This window comes from Aphis gossypii, chromosome 2, assembly GCF_020184175.1.
Source record: "Aphis gossypii isolate Hap1 chromosome 2, ASM2018417v2, whole genome shotgun sequence".
NCBI classification, from domain to species: Eukaryota; Metazoa; Arthropoda; class Insecta; order Hemiptera; family Aphididae; genus Aphis; species Aphis gossypii.
The window spans coordinates 79,695,859-79,718,535 of record NC_065531.1 but is presented as its reverse complement, the minus strand read 5'-3'; the positions used below and the strand labels follow the sequence as shown (position 1 = coordinate 79,718,535).

The 22,677-nt window shown below is 27.2% G+C and overlaps 1 protein-coding gene across 4 annotated transcripts in view; it reads right to left on the bottom strand.

Moving 5' to 3' along the window:
* Positions 1 to 22,677, bottom strand: part of LOC114123034 (adenylyl cyclase 78C) — a 60,615-nt gene that overhangs the window by 23,651 nt on the left and 14,287 nt on the right. For 3 of the 4 annotated variants that reach the window (XM_027985879.2, XM_050202090.1, XM_050202091.1), the window contains exons 3-12: positions 7,793 to 7,978; positions 7,198 to 7,371; positions 6,326 to 6,507; positions 4,966 to 5,158; positions 4,740 to 4,889; positions 4,235 to 4,314; positions 4,013 to 4,162; positions 3,432 to 3,568; positions 3,263 to 3,356; positions 3,027 to 3,180 (exon numbers count right to left, since the gene is read on the bottom strand). In XM_027985879.2, coding sequence (XP_027841680.2) covers positions 3,027 to 3,180; positions 3,263 to 3,356; positions 3,432 to 3,568; positions 4,013 to 4,162; positions 4,235 to 4,314; positions 4,740 to 4,889; positions 4,966 to 5,158; positions 6,326 to 6,507; positions 7,198 to 7,371; positions 7,793 to 7,978 — 1,500 coding nt within the window. Of the gene's footprint in view, positions 1 to 3,026; positions 3,181 to 3,262; positions 3,357 to 3,431; positions 3,569 to 4,012; positions 4,163 to 4,234; positions 4,315 to 4,739; positions 4,890 to 4,965; positions 5,159 to 6,325; positions 6,508 to 7,197; positions 7,372 to 7,720; positions 7,979 to 22,677 lie in introns of those variants that run through there. The other variant, XM_027985880.2, reaches the window with a different exon arrangement.

Genomic DNA, 22,677 nt, shown 5'->3' with positions numbered 1-22,677 from the left:
ATTATTAACTTTTATCTATGAATATTTATGTCAATTACGAGAATTATGTACATCAATATTTTACGTACCTATACACTTTACGGCAAACTATTCTTTATTTAAAGTGTATTTACTATTAAACAGTAATATAAGATCTTGATAAAAATAAGTAATATATTATAAAAAAAAAATTAAAAAAATAGAGAAATATCGTAATAATAATATAAGTACAGCTATAATAATAACCCGGATATGATTGATGATTCGTGTTGGCCAATCTATTTACCTACCTTTAAATGAGGCTAAGAAAATCAAAATATCTTGAATCCTGATTATGACACTTATCTTTAACGACCACAAAACTTTTACGGGCCAAAGATGTATACACACTGCTGAATGGCCATTCTTGATATTATTATATATATGTATAGTATATACCGTGCGGCGTGCATGGTGTTTTTATAAAGTTTAATTTATGAATTTATTTATGTATTATTATTTTAGCGTATACTATTTTTCATCTCTGTAACAAAACCTAATTTACTATTCAACAAACTTGCTCGTTCGAACAATATTGAACAATGCATATGTACGGAATAGCCCACGCCACACTATTATAGCTGTACCGAATGTATCGTAACAGTACTGTGAATATTATTACTGACTTTGACTTATGTTGTGATACAATATTTATTATTTAAATTAAAACAATGTATTAATTGTTGAATAACATTAAGCTAACTAGGTGTGTATACTATATACTGTATATACTATATATACATCATGTGTTGTAACTAGCGTTTTTGTCCCACGGCATGTTTGTTCGAATAAATTAATAAATTACGCAAAGATTAATATACAGATATATTTTTTAAATAAATTAAAAGTATTAATTTTAGTATTTATCGAAAGTTTTGAGATTTATTATTTTTAAGCGTGAACCATAAATTGAGACTATAAAATTAAATTTAACTATAATACTTGGTGTGTTAATTAAATCATTTTAATAATTCAATTGACTAAAATGTCAGTAATAATTATTGTATTGATCTGGCGTGCGCAGCCTCTGGTTTCAGGAGCAGCAAGAGATTAATTCGGCCCATTCTTCAAATTCACCAGCCCAAATAGTTTCACTTTTTTTATTATTGGGCATCAAAATTTAAATTATATTGGTTATTTGTTTTAGATTCTGAACGGAGTGATGAATGTATTGATTTTACAATGATGTGTGTTTTTTTTTTTTGTGTCTGTCGATAACATTTGGAGCAGTAAAAATGCTTCGATTTTTGACCTCAGCCCCTCTTTGAAAAGGAAATTGAATCTAGTTAGTACTTAGGGGGTCAAAAGTTAAAAATTTTCAATATTTTTGAAATGAATCGAGAAAAACCCCAAAAAAATGAGGGAAAAACGGGATTTTTTACGCAAAACCCAGTTTACGTCAAAATCGAATTTTTTTATTTTGCTATAACTCAAAAACTAATCGATGTAAATACTTGACATTTTCACCAAATGTTTATATTAGCGCTCTCCGTACACCACAGTTAAATTTTTAAAGAATTTTGAGTTTTTTTTGAACTATTTATAGACAATTGAAATTTTCAATTTTTCTAAGTATTTGTTTTTTAAATAACGATAAAAATTTTTTGCCTGACCAGAAAATCTTAAAAATTTAATACAAGGTTTCTTATAAGTTGTTCTTAAAGTGATAAAAAAAAATCCGTCGGTATTTACCGTCCGCGGTAGCCTCAAAGAAAGTCGAAAGGCAGCATATGCTGCCTCTGCTGCCCCCGTGCGCACGCCTATGAATTATTTGATCTGATAGTCGTTAAAATTATAAATAATTCAATATAAAATTATGAAAGTTATTCGTGAGTACATATATAATATGCTATATTTTTATATTAAATAAATATTATATTATTGTGTTAAACAAATGTAAATATATACCTATTGTACAGTGCATTTAATGTAAACATGAAATATTATTTAACCAAGAAAGGTAGGAAACTGAGTTATACTACTCATAATTTGTGTGTTGTGTGTAACAATGCAAATAATGTTATTAAATATATTAAAGATTGGTTTGACAATAACTTATTAGGATTAAATTTAAATAAATCTAAATATATCAACTTTAATATTAATTCAGAGATAATTAGTTCAGAATTAAATATATGCATACATTCATCTAAATGTCATTTTAATAATTGCCATAATTGCGTTTTCTAGAGAATATAAATCATATTAAGTATCTAGACCTCACTTTAGACAATAAACTTATATGGAATTATCATATTAATAACTTTAAAAAATACTCTTCTACAGTTTTTTAGACTTTTTATATTTTTTAATTTTATGGCATATATTTGATATTAATATGAAACGTACAATTTATTTAGCTTTAGTTCAATCAATATTATAGTTTTGTCTAGCAAGTAAATGAGTCTCATATTCATTATTTGAATGCTACTTTAAATAATGCAATTTTTATTAATATTAAATTTATATTTATAAATTATAATATTCGTTACAAAACCTATAATTTAAAATTTAAATGTATCTCTTTACTACAAACATTTCGATATGAAAAATTGTATTTCAATGGCAATCAAACTTTGTAGACTACTTAGAATAAATATATATTATTTTAATTATGTAAATTATTTGAAATTGTTCTTAAATAAACTTGATCTTACATAAATTAATTTATGATTAATGACAATTGTATGTAATTTCTAACTATATTGTTATACATATTTATTATTGTCTGAATTCAAATACAACTTCCCAACACAAGCTATGCGTATAATATGGGGCAAATCTTTGTATTTTATTTTATATAATATATAGGTATAGATACCATCTGTACATGTTTTTGATCCGAGAAAAAAATTATTATTATACATACGTAATGTATCGGATATTTTTAGTTTTTAAATTGTTGATAAAGTAGATATTCTATTACTATCTTAAACTTTACGTAAACGTTTAGTAAAGTTTATTTAAATTAATTTTATAGAAAATAATAAACAATAATTATTAATTACCAATTTTTGGTGATATTAGTTTTTGCGCATTGGAGTTGAAACACAATTTCTCGTCCGACCATAAACGCGGTCTTGAAGAATTGATTTTCTGTAGTTTTCGGTGACCTCGACAAGGCTCTTGTTCTTTAATCAAGAACGTTTCAATCCCGTGATCCTGCAGCACAATAAAACACAATACCGTGTCATATTAGGATAATTTTGGATAATAGTATAATAATATATTATGATAATTATACCCTTAAATAAGCATCGCGATTTTCTCCGTGTCCGGGTTCTGTATCGTAGGCTTCTTCTAAGCAATCTAGAGTAGCCTTGGATATATGAACACGTCTAAAACCGAACGTCATGTAATAATTAACAATATAGCGAAGGTGGTAAGAGAGAGTAAACGTTTCAAAAATATACCCAGGTATTCCGCCTGATTCCAAGTGATTGGCTAATGTCACGTCGTAAGACCACACGTCAAACTGCCACTTTCTGAGTCCTAAGACGCCACAAAGAACCGACCCTGAATGTATTCCGATGCGCATATTTAAATCAACCTGTTTTAAATCCAATAATTTGGTGTTTGTATTTCTATATAATCGTCACGACCTATTTGATCATGGCCCATGTACGATATGTACGTTCTAATTAATAATAACTGTATGTACCCGAAATCATTTTCAACATAAACGAAGTAAAGCTGTGCAAAGTTAAATTTTTTTTTAAATGTCACACAAACACATTTAGACTCGTGTCTTATCAGTAAAGCTGACCGATAAATAGCTAATTGAATATGAATTAATACCACGACGAGTAGAAACGTATTTTATGAGTAAGTATGTTCTAGATGTTCATGCGGAGGCAACGATGCATGCACGAAACGGCAGGATATGGATAACAAATCGATATGTAGTTATTTTTTTTATATATTTATCTTTTGAGCGCACACGGGTTACATTATTCGTAAGTTTAATTATAGTTTAAATATTATATGTCCTTACGTTCAATTTATTTCGCACTTCCTTAATCGCGTTTATCATATGCAAACCCATTTCTACACAACACACGGCATGATCTTGTCTCGTTTGAGGAAGACCTGATACACAATAATAACAATCGCCCAAAAGCTTGATACGAAGACAGTGGTTTTCCTAATTAATAAATTTAATAAGTTGTAATCATTAATAACACATATTATTTTTTAATAGAAAATTCGTATTTACCGCAGCTAGTTTATCGAAATTAGCGAATAGATCGTTCAGTACTCTGACTAATTCTTGAGCACAAGTACGACTCGCCCACTCTGTGTAAAAAAATTAAAAAATGCAACGATAGGTTAGATAGATTTATAAACATTATTAACACTACATTTATTTTCATGAATTTTCAATTTATGCTTAGCATTTCTATAAAACACTTTCAATAGTATTTATTAAAAAATAGACTATAGTTAATATTTAAATATATAATTAATATTAACTATATTTATAATATAAGAACTAGGAAACTTTATAATGCATATTATGATAACAAAAACTTTATCTCTTTTATTGCTCGATAATATTAAACTGTGTAAACTGAGTAAATTGAGTGTAACTAAATAACAATAAAAATATGTAGCGTTTAGGGATTTTATAAGATAATCAACCGATTTAAATAATTTCAAATAAAATATTAAGATCGAGCGATTAAGTATTGCCACGTGTATATTGTAAATATTTTACTGACCTGTAAAACCTTTAATATCTGCAAACAGAATACTGACGTCTTCGTAGCGATGAATGTAGATTCGGTGAAATTGATTTGGCATAAAAGGCCCTTTGTCCGTTTCAGAAGCGATGTCTTTAATTATTTCCCTAGCCACGAAATCCGGCAAAACTACATCAAACAAAATATGTTAATGACATTCTAAGACGACCGATTTGTATAACAATATATTGTTTTGTTAGTGTACCCGAGAGTAAAAGTTTTTCTTGTTGTTCGTTTTCCTTTTGGGTCTTGAACCGGGCTTCGGTGGACCTATGCGTTTCTAAAAACGCCTTTCTCTGACTTCGGTCCGTTAAGTACTTTGTATACATTCCGGCAAAGTTGACAGCAGCGTACAACAAACTCATTGCGGTTAGTTGGCGTAAGACGCATAGTCTATTCTGTATTTACGAAGAAAAAAATGTTAAAATTAAAAACTTTCATTAAAATTAAAAAATTAAAGACTATCAAATTAAAAGATCGGTATACACATTCACGAGGATAACACGCAAGCATTCAAGTCATTATTATTGTTTTTATCGCGCATTATAGGCAGGTAGCAAAAATGTATTTGTGCGTTAACTAGTTACAGACGTTTGGTTAGTTATTTTGGAATTGAAACATCTATAATATTTTTTAGGTATTATAAAAATTAAAACCAAACAAATGTTCGATATATTTGTTATTGTAAAAAATTTTCAATGCATATGAATACCGAGAAAAACAATTGATATAACTGGTAAATATTCATGATAAAAATAAGCACATCTTGTGGGAGATGGTATTTTGCGCCAATTTTATTACTTGTAATTTGTGCCACCAATTAATAGTTACATCTAAATACATAAGTAATTTGCGCCAAAATATACAAATATAAATGTATTTTGCATCACATCTTTAAATTAATTTTGGTAATTTACGTCACGATATAATACTATAATACTGATACTTGCATAATCTAATAAAAAACAATATCGAACAATATTAAACATCAGTATCTTGATATTTACAGTTAATCCAATATTAATCACGTTTACATTCACATTTCACATTTAAAAATTATATAAAAGTTTAAGGTATGGAAAAGAATATTGGTAAAATTATTATATGTACTAGACACAAAGGTTTGTTATTATATTTGCAAATTTTACATTTTAAATGAGCTTGATTGATCAATGATGAAAAATACAATATGTTATTCTGTAAAAATTGTTTAGTTATTTTAAAGTGGCTCAAATTATCAAAATTAATTTTTAGATGTGGCGAAAATTACTCATAAATTTTTTTTTTTTTGGGGGGGGGGATTGTTTTTTGCGAAAATTATACTAACACCCCACCGGGTTTATCTGCTCAAAAACAGGTTGAGCTATCGCGTATAACTTTTAAGTCATATTTACTTATCGTGTGCGACTGCTGTCAAGATCAAAGTGAATTTTTTAGTAATTTGTTAAGTTTCGATTTTATGTATAAACATCATCATCGCTGATACGACTGAGAACTCGGACTTATGCTGCGTGTTCCATCGATGTATCGATTAGGTATTAGAATAATTAACGCTATAAAATTACTTTTTCTTTTGATGACTTCGTGTAACTGGTGATGAGTATGTGTAACAGTGCGGTCGAACAACCGGCCAATATGCACCATCTCAGCGGAAGCGGTAGCATGGCATATGTAACGAAAACGATGAATAGCACGTACCACACCAGATATTCTCTAGATCCTTGGCCGTAACTCTCCCACACAAAACCTTTAATATAATACATAATACAGAATTCAGCAAAACTCTCAGATGTATGTTATTATAAATTACAATAATTATTACCTATAATATCTATTATGTATTGTTGCCACGGTGGAAAAACATTTACAATTACGTATACAATATACCTACTAGGATGGATTCAATATTATACCAAGTAAACTCACTCTCATTTTCCTTTAATAATTAATTTATTCATGATCTGATTTTTGAATTTTGATATAAAAAAAATTAAGAAATAGGTTTACCATATTTTCAAGCTTCCGAGATTTTTCGTACTAGGTACTTAAGAAATACAGGAAACTCCTGAATGCATTTGTTTTTCAAACGAGAACTTCTGCTTTTTTCTGTCAATTATTTAGTGGATGATTTTATAGAAAATTTTCATTTTTACTTTAAATCGATTGTTAACATTACAACATGCTTTATACAGAAATAAAAGCAACTAATCGTATATACCTAATACCTACGTGGCTACGTCTAAAGGAAATATAACTCGATTGTTATATTACGATATAATAGAAGAAAAATTGATGGAAAAATAGAATTTTTCCAATTTTCCAACACTAGCAACACTAATACTTATAAGTGTTATGACAGTTTATCGGTAACGTTATTATGATGTTGTGCATTTTTTATAATATTATAGTAAATGATAATTTATTGCATGATGGGTACCTTGTACATTAATGAAACACCACGTGAAAACGGCTGCCCACTGAAGATAGTTATTGGCGAAACATTTCCACCAACCGAGCAGACATACGGTGAGATTGGCGAACATTGTCAAACACGTCCATATGGCCCTTTGACTGTGGTACGGCTCGTGGTAGGTCGGCAACAGCCACACACCTGTTTGGACAGGAAAATCATCAGTTATTATTATGTACACGAATAATGTTTAACAATAATATTTTATATAATAATCGTTGTGGTTATTATATTGTCAAAAGTCGAAATCCCTCATTCGAACGCATATTCGTTATAACTATGTTAAATATGTATATTATTAAATGTGCGTGGACCATATTTTAATACCACAGATTTAAAATAAATAATAACAGTATATTATACAAGTGCGATGACTATTGTGATGCTATCACTATATAAATGCATGGCGTTGTACGGACGGTATATTATTAGAACTGCATCGTTACATAATATATTACGCTATAGTATTGTGTTATTATTTTATTTTTACCTTAGAAATTTCTTCAATAACACATTTAATCAATAGTCGAAATAATTTTCGTAAATCTGAAAGACATTTTACCGGCTAAGACTGCTTTAAGTGTCATGTCGACGAAATTAACGATGATTAAGGACTTCTGTCGTTGCCTGTGAGAGTATCTCTGATACGATAGCTCGAGACTCGGTTCTCGGAAACTGTTGGTGAGCGTCGGACAATAAATGCCTTTGTAAACTCTGCCTTTTTTGAACACAGGTTCCGTGTACTCAACTGTAACAAATAATAATTACACTATTAAACATGCCGGCGCATCAAGATTAGTGTCACAATAGCATAATACCATTATAATTGAATATGAATTACACTATAATCAATGATCTAAAAATGTATCTATTTTTTTTTTAACTTAAATTAAGAGGAAAAATAAATAATTTAAAATGCAGTCTCTTATACAATTTTATGAAGTATGAAAGGAGATTTATTTATTTAAAATAATTTTTAATACAATTTTCGTCATTAAAAAAATGTTCTTTTTTTTAAAAAAAAAATGTCTATAATATAATTTCATAACTCATAATGATAATTTAGGTGACTAATATTTATTTCTAATTATTCAAAAAATGTTAAAAACATTTATGGTCTCCGTAAAAATTATTAAATTTTTCGTCGTCTACAAGTTACAACTAGTTTTCAATAAAATAAAATAAAAATAGTTCACATACACAATACACTAACTGTTTTCCAGGTGGATCAAATAGGTTTTTTTGATAATATAATGTATTATGTACTACAACACATTTAAAAACCAGCGAAGTAGCTTTGCTGTATAAAAAATATTGATTATCGAGTGCACTTTGTCATGGAGTAAGTCGTTGTAATGGATGTGTTAAATTTGAATTGAATGATGACACATACATTTTTTCACATCATTGATAAATAATCACTCCTTTCAAAATTTAAAATATTATACTAATTTCTGTATGTTTAATTATACTTTATAGTAGGTATAAAACATTGTATTATTGTATTCCTATAACTCTACATATTATGTACATATCGATGCTATAAACTATAATGACAAAAACTAAATAGTAAATGTAAGAATAATAAAAAAATAAAAATGAAGTAAGTTAACATTATTATACGGAATTGAAAACAGCGTAATTTAATTAATTTAAATTATTTTTTATTCACAAAAGGTATTGTTTTATCATATTTTTTGTAGGTATAAAGTACAAATTGCCAACACTTTATTATGTCAACCCTTTAATGAATTATTATAGTCCTTGACAATAAAGTATTTGCTGATTCGTAACAATTCCACAAACTAATTGAATATTTCAGTAATCTACCTTTTTCGGCCTATTGGGTGACCTATTCTGTTGCCAATAGATGGTAGTTAAATGTTTTCATTATCCATGTAGTATTGTGAACCTATTAGTTTTTCAAACGCATCTATCAAAAGATTTTCTGTTATATATTATGGAAATCCTAATTTTAAGAGTCTTATCTGTAATTAAAATGACAAATTTGATGTACATATTTAGCTGTTTAATAGATTTGTTGTATTTTATATCAAATACATGTTAAAATAAAATAAAATAAAATAAAATAAATTAAAATAAATGTATTAATTGATTTCATTTAAAAATCTGACATAACTGACTTATGCGATACAGTTGACTTAATTTTTTTAAACGACTAAGGAGGCGTACATATTTTTAAATTTTTAAAATATAATACAAATACAATAATACGCAATACATTTATTCGTCGTACATCGTTGTACATAATAACTTATAGCTTGATGTTCGTATAGCCACTATACTATAGTGTATAAATAGTGTGTATACTGAATACTTGTACTGCGTTCACCATTCATGATAAACGCGATAAAGGATACTACACTGAGTCTAGACTCTAGACAGTTGTTACTTATTACTGTAATTGACTTACATATATCTGATTATATAGGTTACAAGAAATATATGTAGTTACATTATTATATTTATGGTATTTCACTTAACATTCGATATATTTTCTTTAGCTATATGATTCAATTTTGTAAAAAAATTTCCCATGACTTTGATTCACTATCTACCCTTTCGCTATTTTTGTCGGTTAAGGCACACGCCCATTATTTTATACTTATAAATCATAATAAACTGTATATCATTATCTTTACTATACATTGCGCGTGGTAACAATAAAAACCAAGAGGGTATCCATGTACAACGTAAACAGTGTAACTTGTAAATAAATATGAATCGCTCATATTATAAAATACCTATATCATATTACGAACTCACAATATTGTATAAAATTATAGACAGATTCAAACGAGTCTTCGAAATTTCCGGGTTACCGTCCTTGGGGAAATAACAATATTAAACGTGTATTATTTTCCACAGAGAAATACAATTACAATTCGCGATGGCTCACCGCAAGGGCCGTTACCTGTGTATAGGTATTAGGTATGTTATATAGTGTAATTTCTGTATTCTGTATAATACATAGACATACCTCGGAACAGTTGCTCGCCCAGCTATGGATTAAAGTATTAAATAATAATAATAATAAAAAAAAAATTAAAAATTAACATTCTCACTGCTAAAAATTTTAGTATTTAAAACGTACCGTTGGGATACAGCATAAAATTAAATGTTTTTTTAAATGTATTTAACTCTCACGAGAAAATAGAATTAACCGACCCGACAATAAACTCGATACGAACTTTCTAAATATAAAATATTAACAAATAAATTAATAAATTGGATTCAAATACATTATTATTTAATTTATGCACATAGTTTCAAACTAATATATATTTATATCCTTGCAATGACATCATCATCGTGTACTTCACATAACTTAAAAACTTAACGAATACATTAAGAAATTAGTTTTATAAACGATGATGTTTTGAATATTTATTATAACTGCAGTAATAAAACTTAATTATTTTTATCCAGATAAAAATTCTAATTTTTATATTTTTCTATATTTAAAATTTTCTCGCGAATATTAATTTATATTTTATATATTTTACGTACATAATATTTGTTGTTGACTGAGTTCAATACTGTGTATATAGTGTTAACGTGTTAACAAAAAAAAAAAAAAAATATTTGAATTATTAAATGCCTACATCACATGTACCTTAATAGATCATATTATGAAGACATTACTGGTTGAGTATCTGTATTAGCTTCAAACAATTATACTAAATTTATTTCGCATGCAATATAGGTATAACTCTGTTATTATTGTAAAATTTTAATAAACAGTTAACACATAATGATGTATCACACACACACGCATATTATATAAAAGTATAAAACTATATTCATTTTTTTTAAAAATCTTAAATCATTATTATAATATATACATTTATTTGAACAGTACGTAATTTTTATATTAGATTAAATAGAGGGGAAAAATATAGGACGGGGATAAGTTTAATCTCAGAAGCAAAAAATGCCAAAAAATAAAAATATATTTTATAAAATTTTATCATTAGAGACATAGATATGTGACGAGGTTATATAGAAAATCGATGAAAACAATGTTGTCCTCGTAAATTACATTTAATGAAAAATAATTTTTCATGCGAAATTATCTCTATCGTAAACTGTTAAGTAAAGGACCATGGTTGAATATAAGTTTTCAGTGGATATAAATGTATAGAGGTCTCGGTGAAATCGTATACGAGTTTGGCTTATATAAATTTAAGTATTAGTGTTATTAAATATATATACATACATATAATCTCAATATATAATATATACATAATACATATGATTATAATGAATAAATTTGGATAAAATAACGTAAATATACAAACGATCTAAATTACACAAATTATACATGTTCTTGTATCGATGACATTATAACTTAAAATGAATTAAAATGTTAAAATGATTTATTTATTTCTTTTATAATTTGTAGAAAATATAATAATGTTATAGGTGATTAAAATTTCGTCAATCGTCATCAGATATATTTTATAGAATAATATTAGTTATGAAAATGAAAATGTACGAAGCTATTTAAGTAATAAGTTTATTATATACTAGCGTTTATAATAGACTATTATAAAGTAGTATTATCTACTATACGTTATTGTTACTTAAAATGTATATTTCCTGGAAATAACGAAAAAAATAATTTAAGATATACTAAGAGCGTCTTAAGTGTACAAAGCTTTTAAATTTAGAAACACAAGCTTAAAACAGTGGAAGAAATTAATGTTCCTCGAATGATTGACGGCTTTGCTAATTGAAAGTTTAAACCATAAAATAATATATTATGCACAGCATATACAGCATATGCTACGTATATTATTATAAATGATCAAATTAAATAACATTACCTATACTATATACTAGAAATTTTAAGTTCAGACACAAGGTTTAGTAAGGCTACTTCCGCCTTAAATCTGCTATACCACTAGGTCAAAACTTCGTGGTCACGTGTCGGGAAATAGTACGTTAAAGTGTAACCATTGGCTGTGCCGAAATATTTGCAAAATTTATATGATTATATTATAAACATTTATCTAATTTACAGGCTACCGACGTATAAGTCTAGGGTGTGTTAGGTATATCGATTGGAGAGGGATTGAAAAGTATATACATATATTCCATATCAGACCTGCTGAAAATGGGATGCAGTGTTAGTGTGTAACCGTGAGTATTGGATTTTATAGGGACCGGTCACATTTAGAGGTATTTCAGTAGCTGTAATAATAACTGTATACATTTATTGGTTCAAATGCAAATATTTTGTAGTTAACTAGAGAAATGAAATTTCTGACTACTAACGCCAGTAAAATCTAATTTGTAGTAATTACTACCTAGTAAATAATAATTGATCGATCAAACGTTTATTACAAGTTGGGATGATTCTGTTGCATAGAAAATGGAGGTTTTGACCAAATGTGTGGACCAGAAAAAAATTATGCAACGGAATTTTAGAATAAATTATAATAATATATTTAACTGCAGCCAGCAGGTTTAATAATATGAAACGTTAATAATAAATATTATTAATCAAGTATCACCAACTAAAGTTGTAATATAGCAGTGAATATACAGGAATATGATGACCATTTAAACAGCAAACATTCAATGTTTTAAAAACTATTATAATTTTTTTTAAAAATATTTCGTCTAGAAAATGCAAGAGTTGGAATCGTACAGATTTAACATGTTTCTACAACTAGAATTCGATATATTATGTATCTTAAATTTTTTAATATATATAATTTTTTTTAGAATGAGTGTTTGTTGATAAAGGTATCACATACTGGCAAAGTAAAAAACTAAATGATAAAAAAAAAAAAACATTATAAGTTTAATAGATATAACTGATATAAATATAGTTTTTGTTGTATCAAAATGCTAGTTAAACACTCGACTCAGAATTTATAATTAAATTAATCTTTTAAAAATGAATCAAGTACCTACAATGTCATTTTTTTTTTTAAACAGCAAGATATATTTGTTTTGAAAAGTATTAAAGTTTTTGTAAATCATTTTTTTTTTACTTAATTTTAAGTCGTGACAAAACTTCATTAAAAAAAAAAAAATGTTTTATTGTTGTCATATTTTAAATATTTTAATATTCACTTAAAAGTTAAAATGTTATATTCTTAAGCACAAAATATTTCTAAAAATCGAATTCATAACCAATATAGTAAATTTATAATAATTTACAGGTTATTACTTTATGAGTATTTAAAGTTTAGCTTTAGTAGGAAATATCTTGTTATGCAATGACTTTAAACCATGTAAATATATAAATAATATAATATATGAAAAGGTAAAAAGTATTTTTACTGTTCAAAGATAATGTATATTATGCATTAAATAATTATATACAACAATAAGTAATATTATGTATATGCATTTTTAATTTTAATATTAGAATTACATAAATAATTAACAACAAAAACATATAATGAATGGTTTTATTATTAATGATAATAGCGGTAATACAGATTTGAAAGCGGTTGGATATTTTTCAGTGTCCTTTAAAATAAAAACCGTGAAAATTTAAAAATTAAATTTTCTTTAACCACAGCAACTATAGCTTAAGAATAAAATGATATACGAACCGTTATTAAGAATTTAAGACTAAGTGACAAAGACAAAAACTGTGGCTATATTTGTGGTGAAAATTGTAATAAAATAAATAAAATAGGTCGTTAAATAAGTAAGTCGAAGGGTGGGTAGTGCTATTATTCGCAAAAAGCACCCACTTACACTTTAAATACACATTCTACATTGAGCAGGGTGACGACTACTCGGCGAAATTTTGGCAATTAATTTATTTTGAACAATGAAACGCGCGTTGGGCTTAGCAATACCTATACGGCTATACGTATTAATTGTGTTATTCACGCTGGACAATAATTGCATTGTAATTAAATATGTTTTACCTACACTACAGTGTTGTAGTAGTAAAATGTAAACTGAGTGCAGTGATGCTCGTATTATAGGTATATTATTATTATTAGGGCACGTTATGATCGTGTTTAGCGTCCTCGCGGTCGTGTTCAGACCGTCGAAATCGAATTATATCGACACACAGCGTGTATAATATTATGGACATAATATAGACACACCGATAGTCTTCAAAGACAGAAGCCGACTCGGTCAAGCTTATCGCATCTCAACGATAACACTATTTGTAACTGCGGGGTGCTCGCGCTCGAAGAAATTTTGAGAAATTTTGTGGGTCAGTATTGTGTTATTGTTCTCCGTGCAGTTTGAGCAGTCAATAAACACATAAAACTCAGTGTCGATTCTCAGTAATCAATGATTATGTGGTTTTCAAAATACGATTTAATAGTTGCACCGCGATGGTGAATAACCGATGCCCAAATTACACAATACATATTACAAAATATTATAGTTTTTTAAGAGGACGCGATTGAAGTGTATCCAAACGCACGGTGTATGTAAATGGGTTTGAAATATATATATATTATTCGTCAACTGAATATTTGATTAGAAATATAATAATTACTACAGTATATTAGACAGAAATAGTGTACCCAATAATTAATATATACTGTCGCCACTTACTTTTATGTCGGTCGAATTTATCTGTGGAAATCGATGGACTGATAAGTTTCCTGTATGTGTGAACACTATCGAAAATGGAGCCGTCAGTGGTGTAAGCAATCACTAAAAATTAAAAGCTACCTATTTTGCACAACGCATGAATATAATATGCGCATAAGCTAGTTATTGTTTCTTGTTCACACAAATGGTAAAATTAACATTTTTATCAAGATTATTATCACTCGTCAATTCGTCATAAGACAATTAAAAATATAAATATCAAACTAAATTATTTAAATAATTGATTATAATCACTAAGCTAGTACCTAATATCGACTATTCGATTATTGAGTAATAACAGTTTGAACTTGGAAGTCAATAAGTCCCAGTGTCGAATCAACGCCGTTGAATAAATACTACTATGATATAAAAGGCGCGTTATTGAGTTTAACCAAATGTAACCCGGTTACTATATTTTGTAAACAAGTCGTTTTCGCGATTTTGGTTATATATTTAGTAATAACTCTTGGTTTTAGGTAACTGATAATTTTATTTATAACCATTAAAATGAATAGATTGTTTGGTTGTTTATAATATTCAAAATAAATCTACTAGCTATCTATTTCCTAGAATCTCTAATGACCACAAACACATCGTTTTTGCGAGTCTTTGACCAATAACCGAAATCATATAATAACAACGTCTGATTAAAAGTATAAACAAATTTAACTCAAAAACGTAACGAATGGTGACCATTAAAACCACTATGGATGGATCGCACGATAAAATAGATATAGGTAGTTGGTATCATCACAGTTTTTTGATATGCACCTCTTTCTCTCGAATATTTCTTAAATATATAGTAGTTTTTCAACACTTATTGATTTGACATAAGTCGTCATAAATATAATATTACATGAAAAATGAGATTATACGAAAAAAAAAACAAATCAATCAGAAGTGGAGAACTACGGCATAAGCCAGAGGTGAAGGATATGCGCATAGTTAAAAACCATTACAACAGTGATGAAGAAACATCAATATAGGTACCTATTTATTTTGTCATGTATAACACATTTGAAAATCGCTTATATTATGTCAGTACCTACCATTTCTTCTTATAATTTATATTATTCCATACACTAATTCCAATGCAATTATTTCTACACTATAAGCAATAAGCAGCTTTAGCATTATAACTAAGCACGTACTGTAGTAATATGTTATCACATTATGAGAAAAAAAATAGATTGTTTATTTGTACGTTGTTTTATTATTTGAATGTATCGTCACCACGCTATTGTCACCTCACGCGTGTCATGTTATATTTGTACTTTGAAGTGAAATCGTCTGGGACCAATTCGTAATTCATGAATCAAACGATTGAATTCATCCAATGTGTCATCTATTTTTATTTTTATTGTTTTGGTGTACCAACTAATCAGGTAGATTTTTTATTTTGTTCAACAAAAACCGCTAAAATCGTTACAGTTTTCCACTCTGATGAACTTATTGAAGTCACTCTTTCCATTTCAATTTGTATTTAAAAAAAAAAAACTGTGCTTTTACAGAAAGTATGATTACTTTGTAACCATGACAACCTGACGATGTGGCCATAATTTGTTTTTAAGCGTTATGTCACGGTTGAAATATGCCCAACGTAATAGCACATGAGAAAATATTGTGTCTCATACACAATACAGGAAAGGGAATTGAAATCACACCTTACACACATGTCATGTTTTTCATATTTATAGAAAATACAATATTGACTTGAATGTTCGTGTGCTGGAAGTTCGGTGGACATTTTACTGAGTATTCTCAATTTGTTATCTTCCTAGTTCCTATGGTCAAAATACACGAAATCAACAATGTTATTTATAGATTACCAATAAATAACAATAGTATATAAAAAATAATACCACCAACAAAATGTAATGATATATGATTTTACATTATCACAATTTGACTATGCTTTAAATTTTATTTAATTTGGTCATTTAAAAATTACTAATAACGTTTTACAACTGAAATTGTAAGCACCGCTTACGGTGTTTTATATGCACGTGGCTCCACTGGTTGCTGAAGCCAAAGGATGTTGTTCGGTTATAATAATGTAGCGATTGCCAAACACGATTACGATGAATATAACAACGCAGTGTTGAAGTTAAATTGGTTTTGTCTAGTACACATCGTAATTAACAGTTCTTGTAATTATGTTGTCAGAACGATGGTTAGTCGAGTGACGAGGGAAAGGATGAACACAGAAAGCTGTCAAGAGGAAATTGCAAATATATAACCCGCTGGCCCTAATAATATAGTTAAATGAAATCTTTCATAATAATATCGTCATCGTCCGCTCGTCAGTTGTCGGTACTCGGTAAACATATTATACGTTAATACGTTACAATCAGCTTGAGAACGTCATCAAACGTTTAAAGTTTATCTATTAATGACATAATATGTAGGTACATATAATGTGTATTGTGTATAATGTATAATTGCAACTTGCTGTATAAATGTTTAAAGTTTATTTTTAATTTAACTTACAGAATACATATCATACGGTATACTAATTAAACGAAAATATTATTAAAAAATATAATCATAAATTTATATTTTATATACATATTTAACAACGAGCAGATATGCATTTTTATCTACACAAATACATCACAAGGTTAAGTAAATATACCCTCGTAATTTGATTTTATTCCAGATCCGTTTCAAAATATGAATATGTATCCAAGATTCTAAGAGCATCATTAATAAATAAAGCAATCTATCAACACCAGGTCAGTTTTAAAGTTATGTTCTCAATGGAAAACGGTAAACATAATATACTAAATATACTGATGATTTATAAAGCTGAGTGTTGATCAAATTTGGCGTAACCCAAGGGATTGGTTTGAGCTAAACTTAATTTGTATACATTTAACGTTAACATTATGTATATACGAGTAGGTAATTATCTATTTTAGTGTAAGTTTACAACGTTTACTGTTCTGTTGAATTAAATTAATTTTGAAATTTATGGAAAATATATAGGAGCACTACACGCACTGACATAACTCAAATCATCCCATATTGTCACTCGGATTAAAATTATTTTAATACTGATAAGTAATAGTTATATTTATTTATAAATCTGAAAGTATAATACACAACAATTCTTAATAAGGAACTTAATTTCCTTATAAATATCTGTGTAAATAAAAGTAACATTAACTAAACCGTATAAAATAATAATCGTTCTATAGATATGATATTTACAAAACGTAATAAAATCTTTTAAAATTGAAGTATTTTTCAAAACTTTACGTTATAATATTAACTAATATAATTTAAATATCATAAGAAATTATAGTCTACTGTTATTAAAAAAAAGATAAATTTTTGATATTGTTTAACGAATTTACTTTACCTAACCTATTCTTAATTGTATGTTATTGTCAAACATTTAAACGGTGAATCATATTATAACAAAAAAAGACATGATCAAAGCATTACAACATAAACGGCGCCAAATTTTTTCCTCGAATGTAACACAGATATAGGACCCTTAATTTTTGATCTTGTGTAGGACACTATATATAGTTTCCTATACAGGGTGTCTTTTTGTTTGTTGTTCGAACCTACGATGTCATCTGTAAATAAAATTACTACTTTGGTGTCCTATTAGGGTGCCTGCCCATGGAGAGGAAAGGGAAAGTCCATTTTTTTATTTACCAATTCGTTTTAATTTTTTTTTACCTTTTAGTGAATTCATGACTTACTTCCGTTACCTGTCTCCAACTCAACTATATATTAAATTCTATATATATAATATATAAACATAACTTATCAGTTATCATACGGGTATTCTACAAAAATGTCAAAACTGTATAATATTATGTATTTTAATTTTTAATATCATTATTATTCCACCCAAATAAAATATTTGTATGTATATAATATATTATACAAATTTCACGTGCAGCACAGGCTACACTTTTGTAGAAGTGTAAAACTATTATGATTTATGATGTACAAAACACTATATTTTGTATCAGTGCATATAACTCCTTAATTCAGCGATACTGTTTATCATGACGATTATTATCATTAGAATTTTTTGCTATGTAAAACAGCATTTTATCTGTTCGGATTTTTATTGTATTTATAAGCAGGATACTCAGCTTTTCTACTTTTTTTTTTATAAAACATTCGGTTATTTTTAATTAAGATTTCAATGATACATCGGACGTGATAAAAATGTCATATGATCCAATTTATTTAAGTTTTCCTGCGTCAATATATCCTCATTAGAAAAAAATGTAAAAATTAGTAAGCTATTAATCACTATTTAATGTTTTTGGATATTTAGTAAAATTTTGCTATGATATACCTATATTAAGATACTAAAATATATATATAAGAATAAGTAATTACTAATTACTAATAACTAGATAATTGGTAAAAAGTTAGTTTTAACTATAAAGTATATGATCTAACTTGATGATAATCTAATTTACAAAAAGTTTAACTTTGTATGTACTCGTAAATACAAATAAAAAATATGATTTACAGAACCTCTATGTATTTCAAATCCTTACGCAGAGAAAAATAACTTTTCATTATTATGAAATATACACGTACGTATGTACAATGTTCAACTCTAATAGATCTTATTGGCTATATTATCAGTACATTTTTCTTACTAGTTTTAAAATATTAAATAATACAATTTTTAAACGGAAAATTATCACTATATTGAAAAATAATTTACGAATTTACTTATATATTTTCAATTTTTATACATTGAAATTTAAAAATAGTCGATTAGTCGATGGTTTTATTTTATTCAAGTTCAACCATTTTTTCAAATATAATAAATATTCAACTTTAGTTTTGTAATTTTAAAATAAGGTATCTACTTAGTAAGTCGATTCGTGTTTTAATGAGTTATAATTGACATTTACTGGTACATTAGTGGTTACTTATTAACTCTTTTTTTAAATTAATTTCTGAGTAAAATGTTATATTTAAAATATTACAGGATTTTATTCAAATCAAACCAAAGCAACTAAATGCTACTAAATACTTATCAAATAAAAAAAAAAAAAAAACATTAATATTATAACTATCAGACAATTAAGAATAAACATACACACACACACACACACACACAAACCAAAACAATAGGTATAAACATTATAGTAAAATTCCTTAAAAAAAAAGTCAACCAACGATTTAATTAAGAAGATGTCAGAAAAACAACAGTAATCAAAAAGGGATTCCGATAAAAGAAAAACAATCGATATGAAGTCATATAGACAGTATCGTTTGAAGGTATAAGACGAATAGTGGAAACAATTACAAATACCGTTTTATGTTATAAATAATTTATCATGAGAGACATGATGAGAAATGACTAATATAGAATAATGATTTACAAGTGATTTTTTGTCAATTTTTACAATAATTAATTACCTATACGTTATAAACTTATAAAAGCTAAAAATAATCAATGATATTGTTTTGTATATGTACGTTAAGTTAATCAGTTCTATCGTAAGTGATACAAACTGATCCAATTGTAACCTTAAGTGAAAAAATCTATTTACTGATTTGTGCAAAGAATTGAAATATTTAGAAGGGTTAATATCTCCCTCGATCTATGCTCATACACATGACTTGCAATTCCCACCAATGTGAACGCAAGTAATAATTCACTGCAGAAGTTCAGAGGCTAAAATATTTCAAAATTTATATTGCAGATTTTATACTATAATTGTAATATTCATCCACCCCAGCTCCGAATTGTAGACTCGATATAACTCAATATTAATTTTTATTATTACCACCGAAGGTCATAAAGCATGATTCTAATAATATGATAGTATAATATTAAATTGAATGTGTATTCCATGATGGTTGTATAGAACTATAGAAGTCTGTGTTGCAAACATAAAGACAGTTAAATATTATTATCTGTCACTATAGAATTATCACGACCGCGATTGTCATTAAAAGTACAAAACTGTTGGAAACTGTTAAAACTCATTTACAATAAACAACTATAAATTATGGTTAAAATGAAAAGATTAATTTAATTCAAAAACAATAAAATTCATATTATTTTATTACACTACATTGTTACAAAAACTGGAATCTCTCTTTGAGTATTGGATTTTAAAGTTCTTATAATTTTTTAATAATAACATTTTCCTTGATAAAAATGTATGTTTTTTACAGGGTTCTATTGGTTATAGAATAACTATTTAATTTTTAGTTTATAATATTTATAAGCATACAGATAAACTCATACCTATGTGAATTCTTAAGAGAATATTTTAATCAGTATGTTAACACATATTATTAAAAATTCCACGAACAGATTAAACGTTAAATAAATAGTTGTACCCTAATAGTTGATCTGTGGTCAATTGCGTATTTAGGATTTTTCTGCCAAAAGGCACTTTTACATTTTTCGCCTTTCTCTCCTTATTCCTTTTAAAATCTATGTATATAAAAATAAATCCCTACTTTCCTTAATCACGCCATAACTTGAGAACGCCTTTACCGATTTTATTCATCTTTTTACTTTTAAGTTTTCTTACATTTCGTAGAAGGTTTTTACGGAATGAAAAATTAAGAAAATGGGAAAATTTCAGAAAACTTAACGACCTTTAACCTTTGCTTAATTTTTTAAATAATCTATAAATACGCATATAAAGATATTTTTTTCCAATTGTGTCACCAAATATTAATTATTGTTAGAAGTAAGTATTTTAGTAAATATCTAGACATCTAGTTGTGACATTACAAAACTTTTTCGTTGTTTTTTGGTTCACACTAAATGAGTTGATGTATTTTGGTCCAGAATAAAAATAAGAATAAATTTAGCTCGTTCAAAAAATAAAAAATAAGAATAAAAAAAGGCTTTTAAATGTTAAATAAAAGCAACGCTAGGCGGGACAGCTACGTAAAATTGATATGTTGGAAAAATCATCTATACATCAAAACTATTCTAAGTTATGAATATTATAATATATAATTTGTTTATAAATAAGTTTTCTATTTTAAAACTTGTAAAATTTGATTTTATTAAATGAAAAACATTTTTTGTAATTTTGTAAAAAAAAAAATATGCTAATATTCCCCGCGTCGAAAATGTCGTCGCTATAGGCACAAGTTTATAGAGTTATGCTTAAAAACGCCTTTTTTTGTGATCAGCTTTTGTATGTTATATATGACGATTAGCTAAGTATGAAAGAATAACCATAGTTTTTTGTTAGGTAAATCAGGTATTAAATTAAACGTTTATAACCTTTTAATTTCATATTTGTTGTAATTTATAAATAATCTCATGTTTAACAAAATCTGTCCAAAAATAAGATTGAGTTAAGTGAAATAATAATGTAGTTATTCCAAAAACCAAAAACATGTATTATTTCTAGCTTCACGTCCAATTCTTTGTATATGATGAATTATAAAACTGCATTAAAGTAATTTCGACTAAATATAACTGTAGGTATTGGATATAATATCTTCCATTTTCTTCGAGAAATATTAACGAGTTTTCCCATTATAGTGCGTTACATATTTTTATTCTGTTCCTCACTTTACGTTAACGGACAAACATTATTTGAGTTAAATGTCAATAACACTATGATTTATGAGTTTTTCTTTTCTTTTTTTTTTGTTAAGAGACCAACTGATTAAAAAGAAAGAGTCGGTAGATCTATATACTATGTATTAATCATTGTCCATTTAGTTTCGTACGAGAATCGTGTAAATCATTCATTAATAGCATAATAATAGCTAAACCGTTCATTGCGCTCATTAGGGATATTCAATACAAACATTTACGTCGGAAAAACGATAGATGTGACGAAAATAGAATATCTTTTTAAC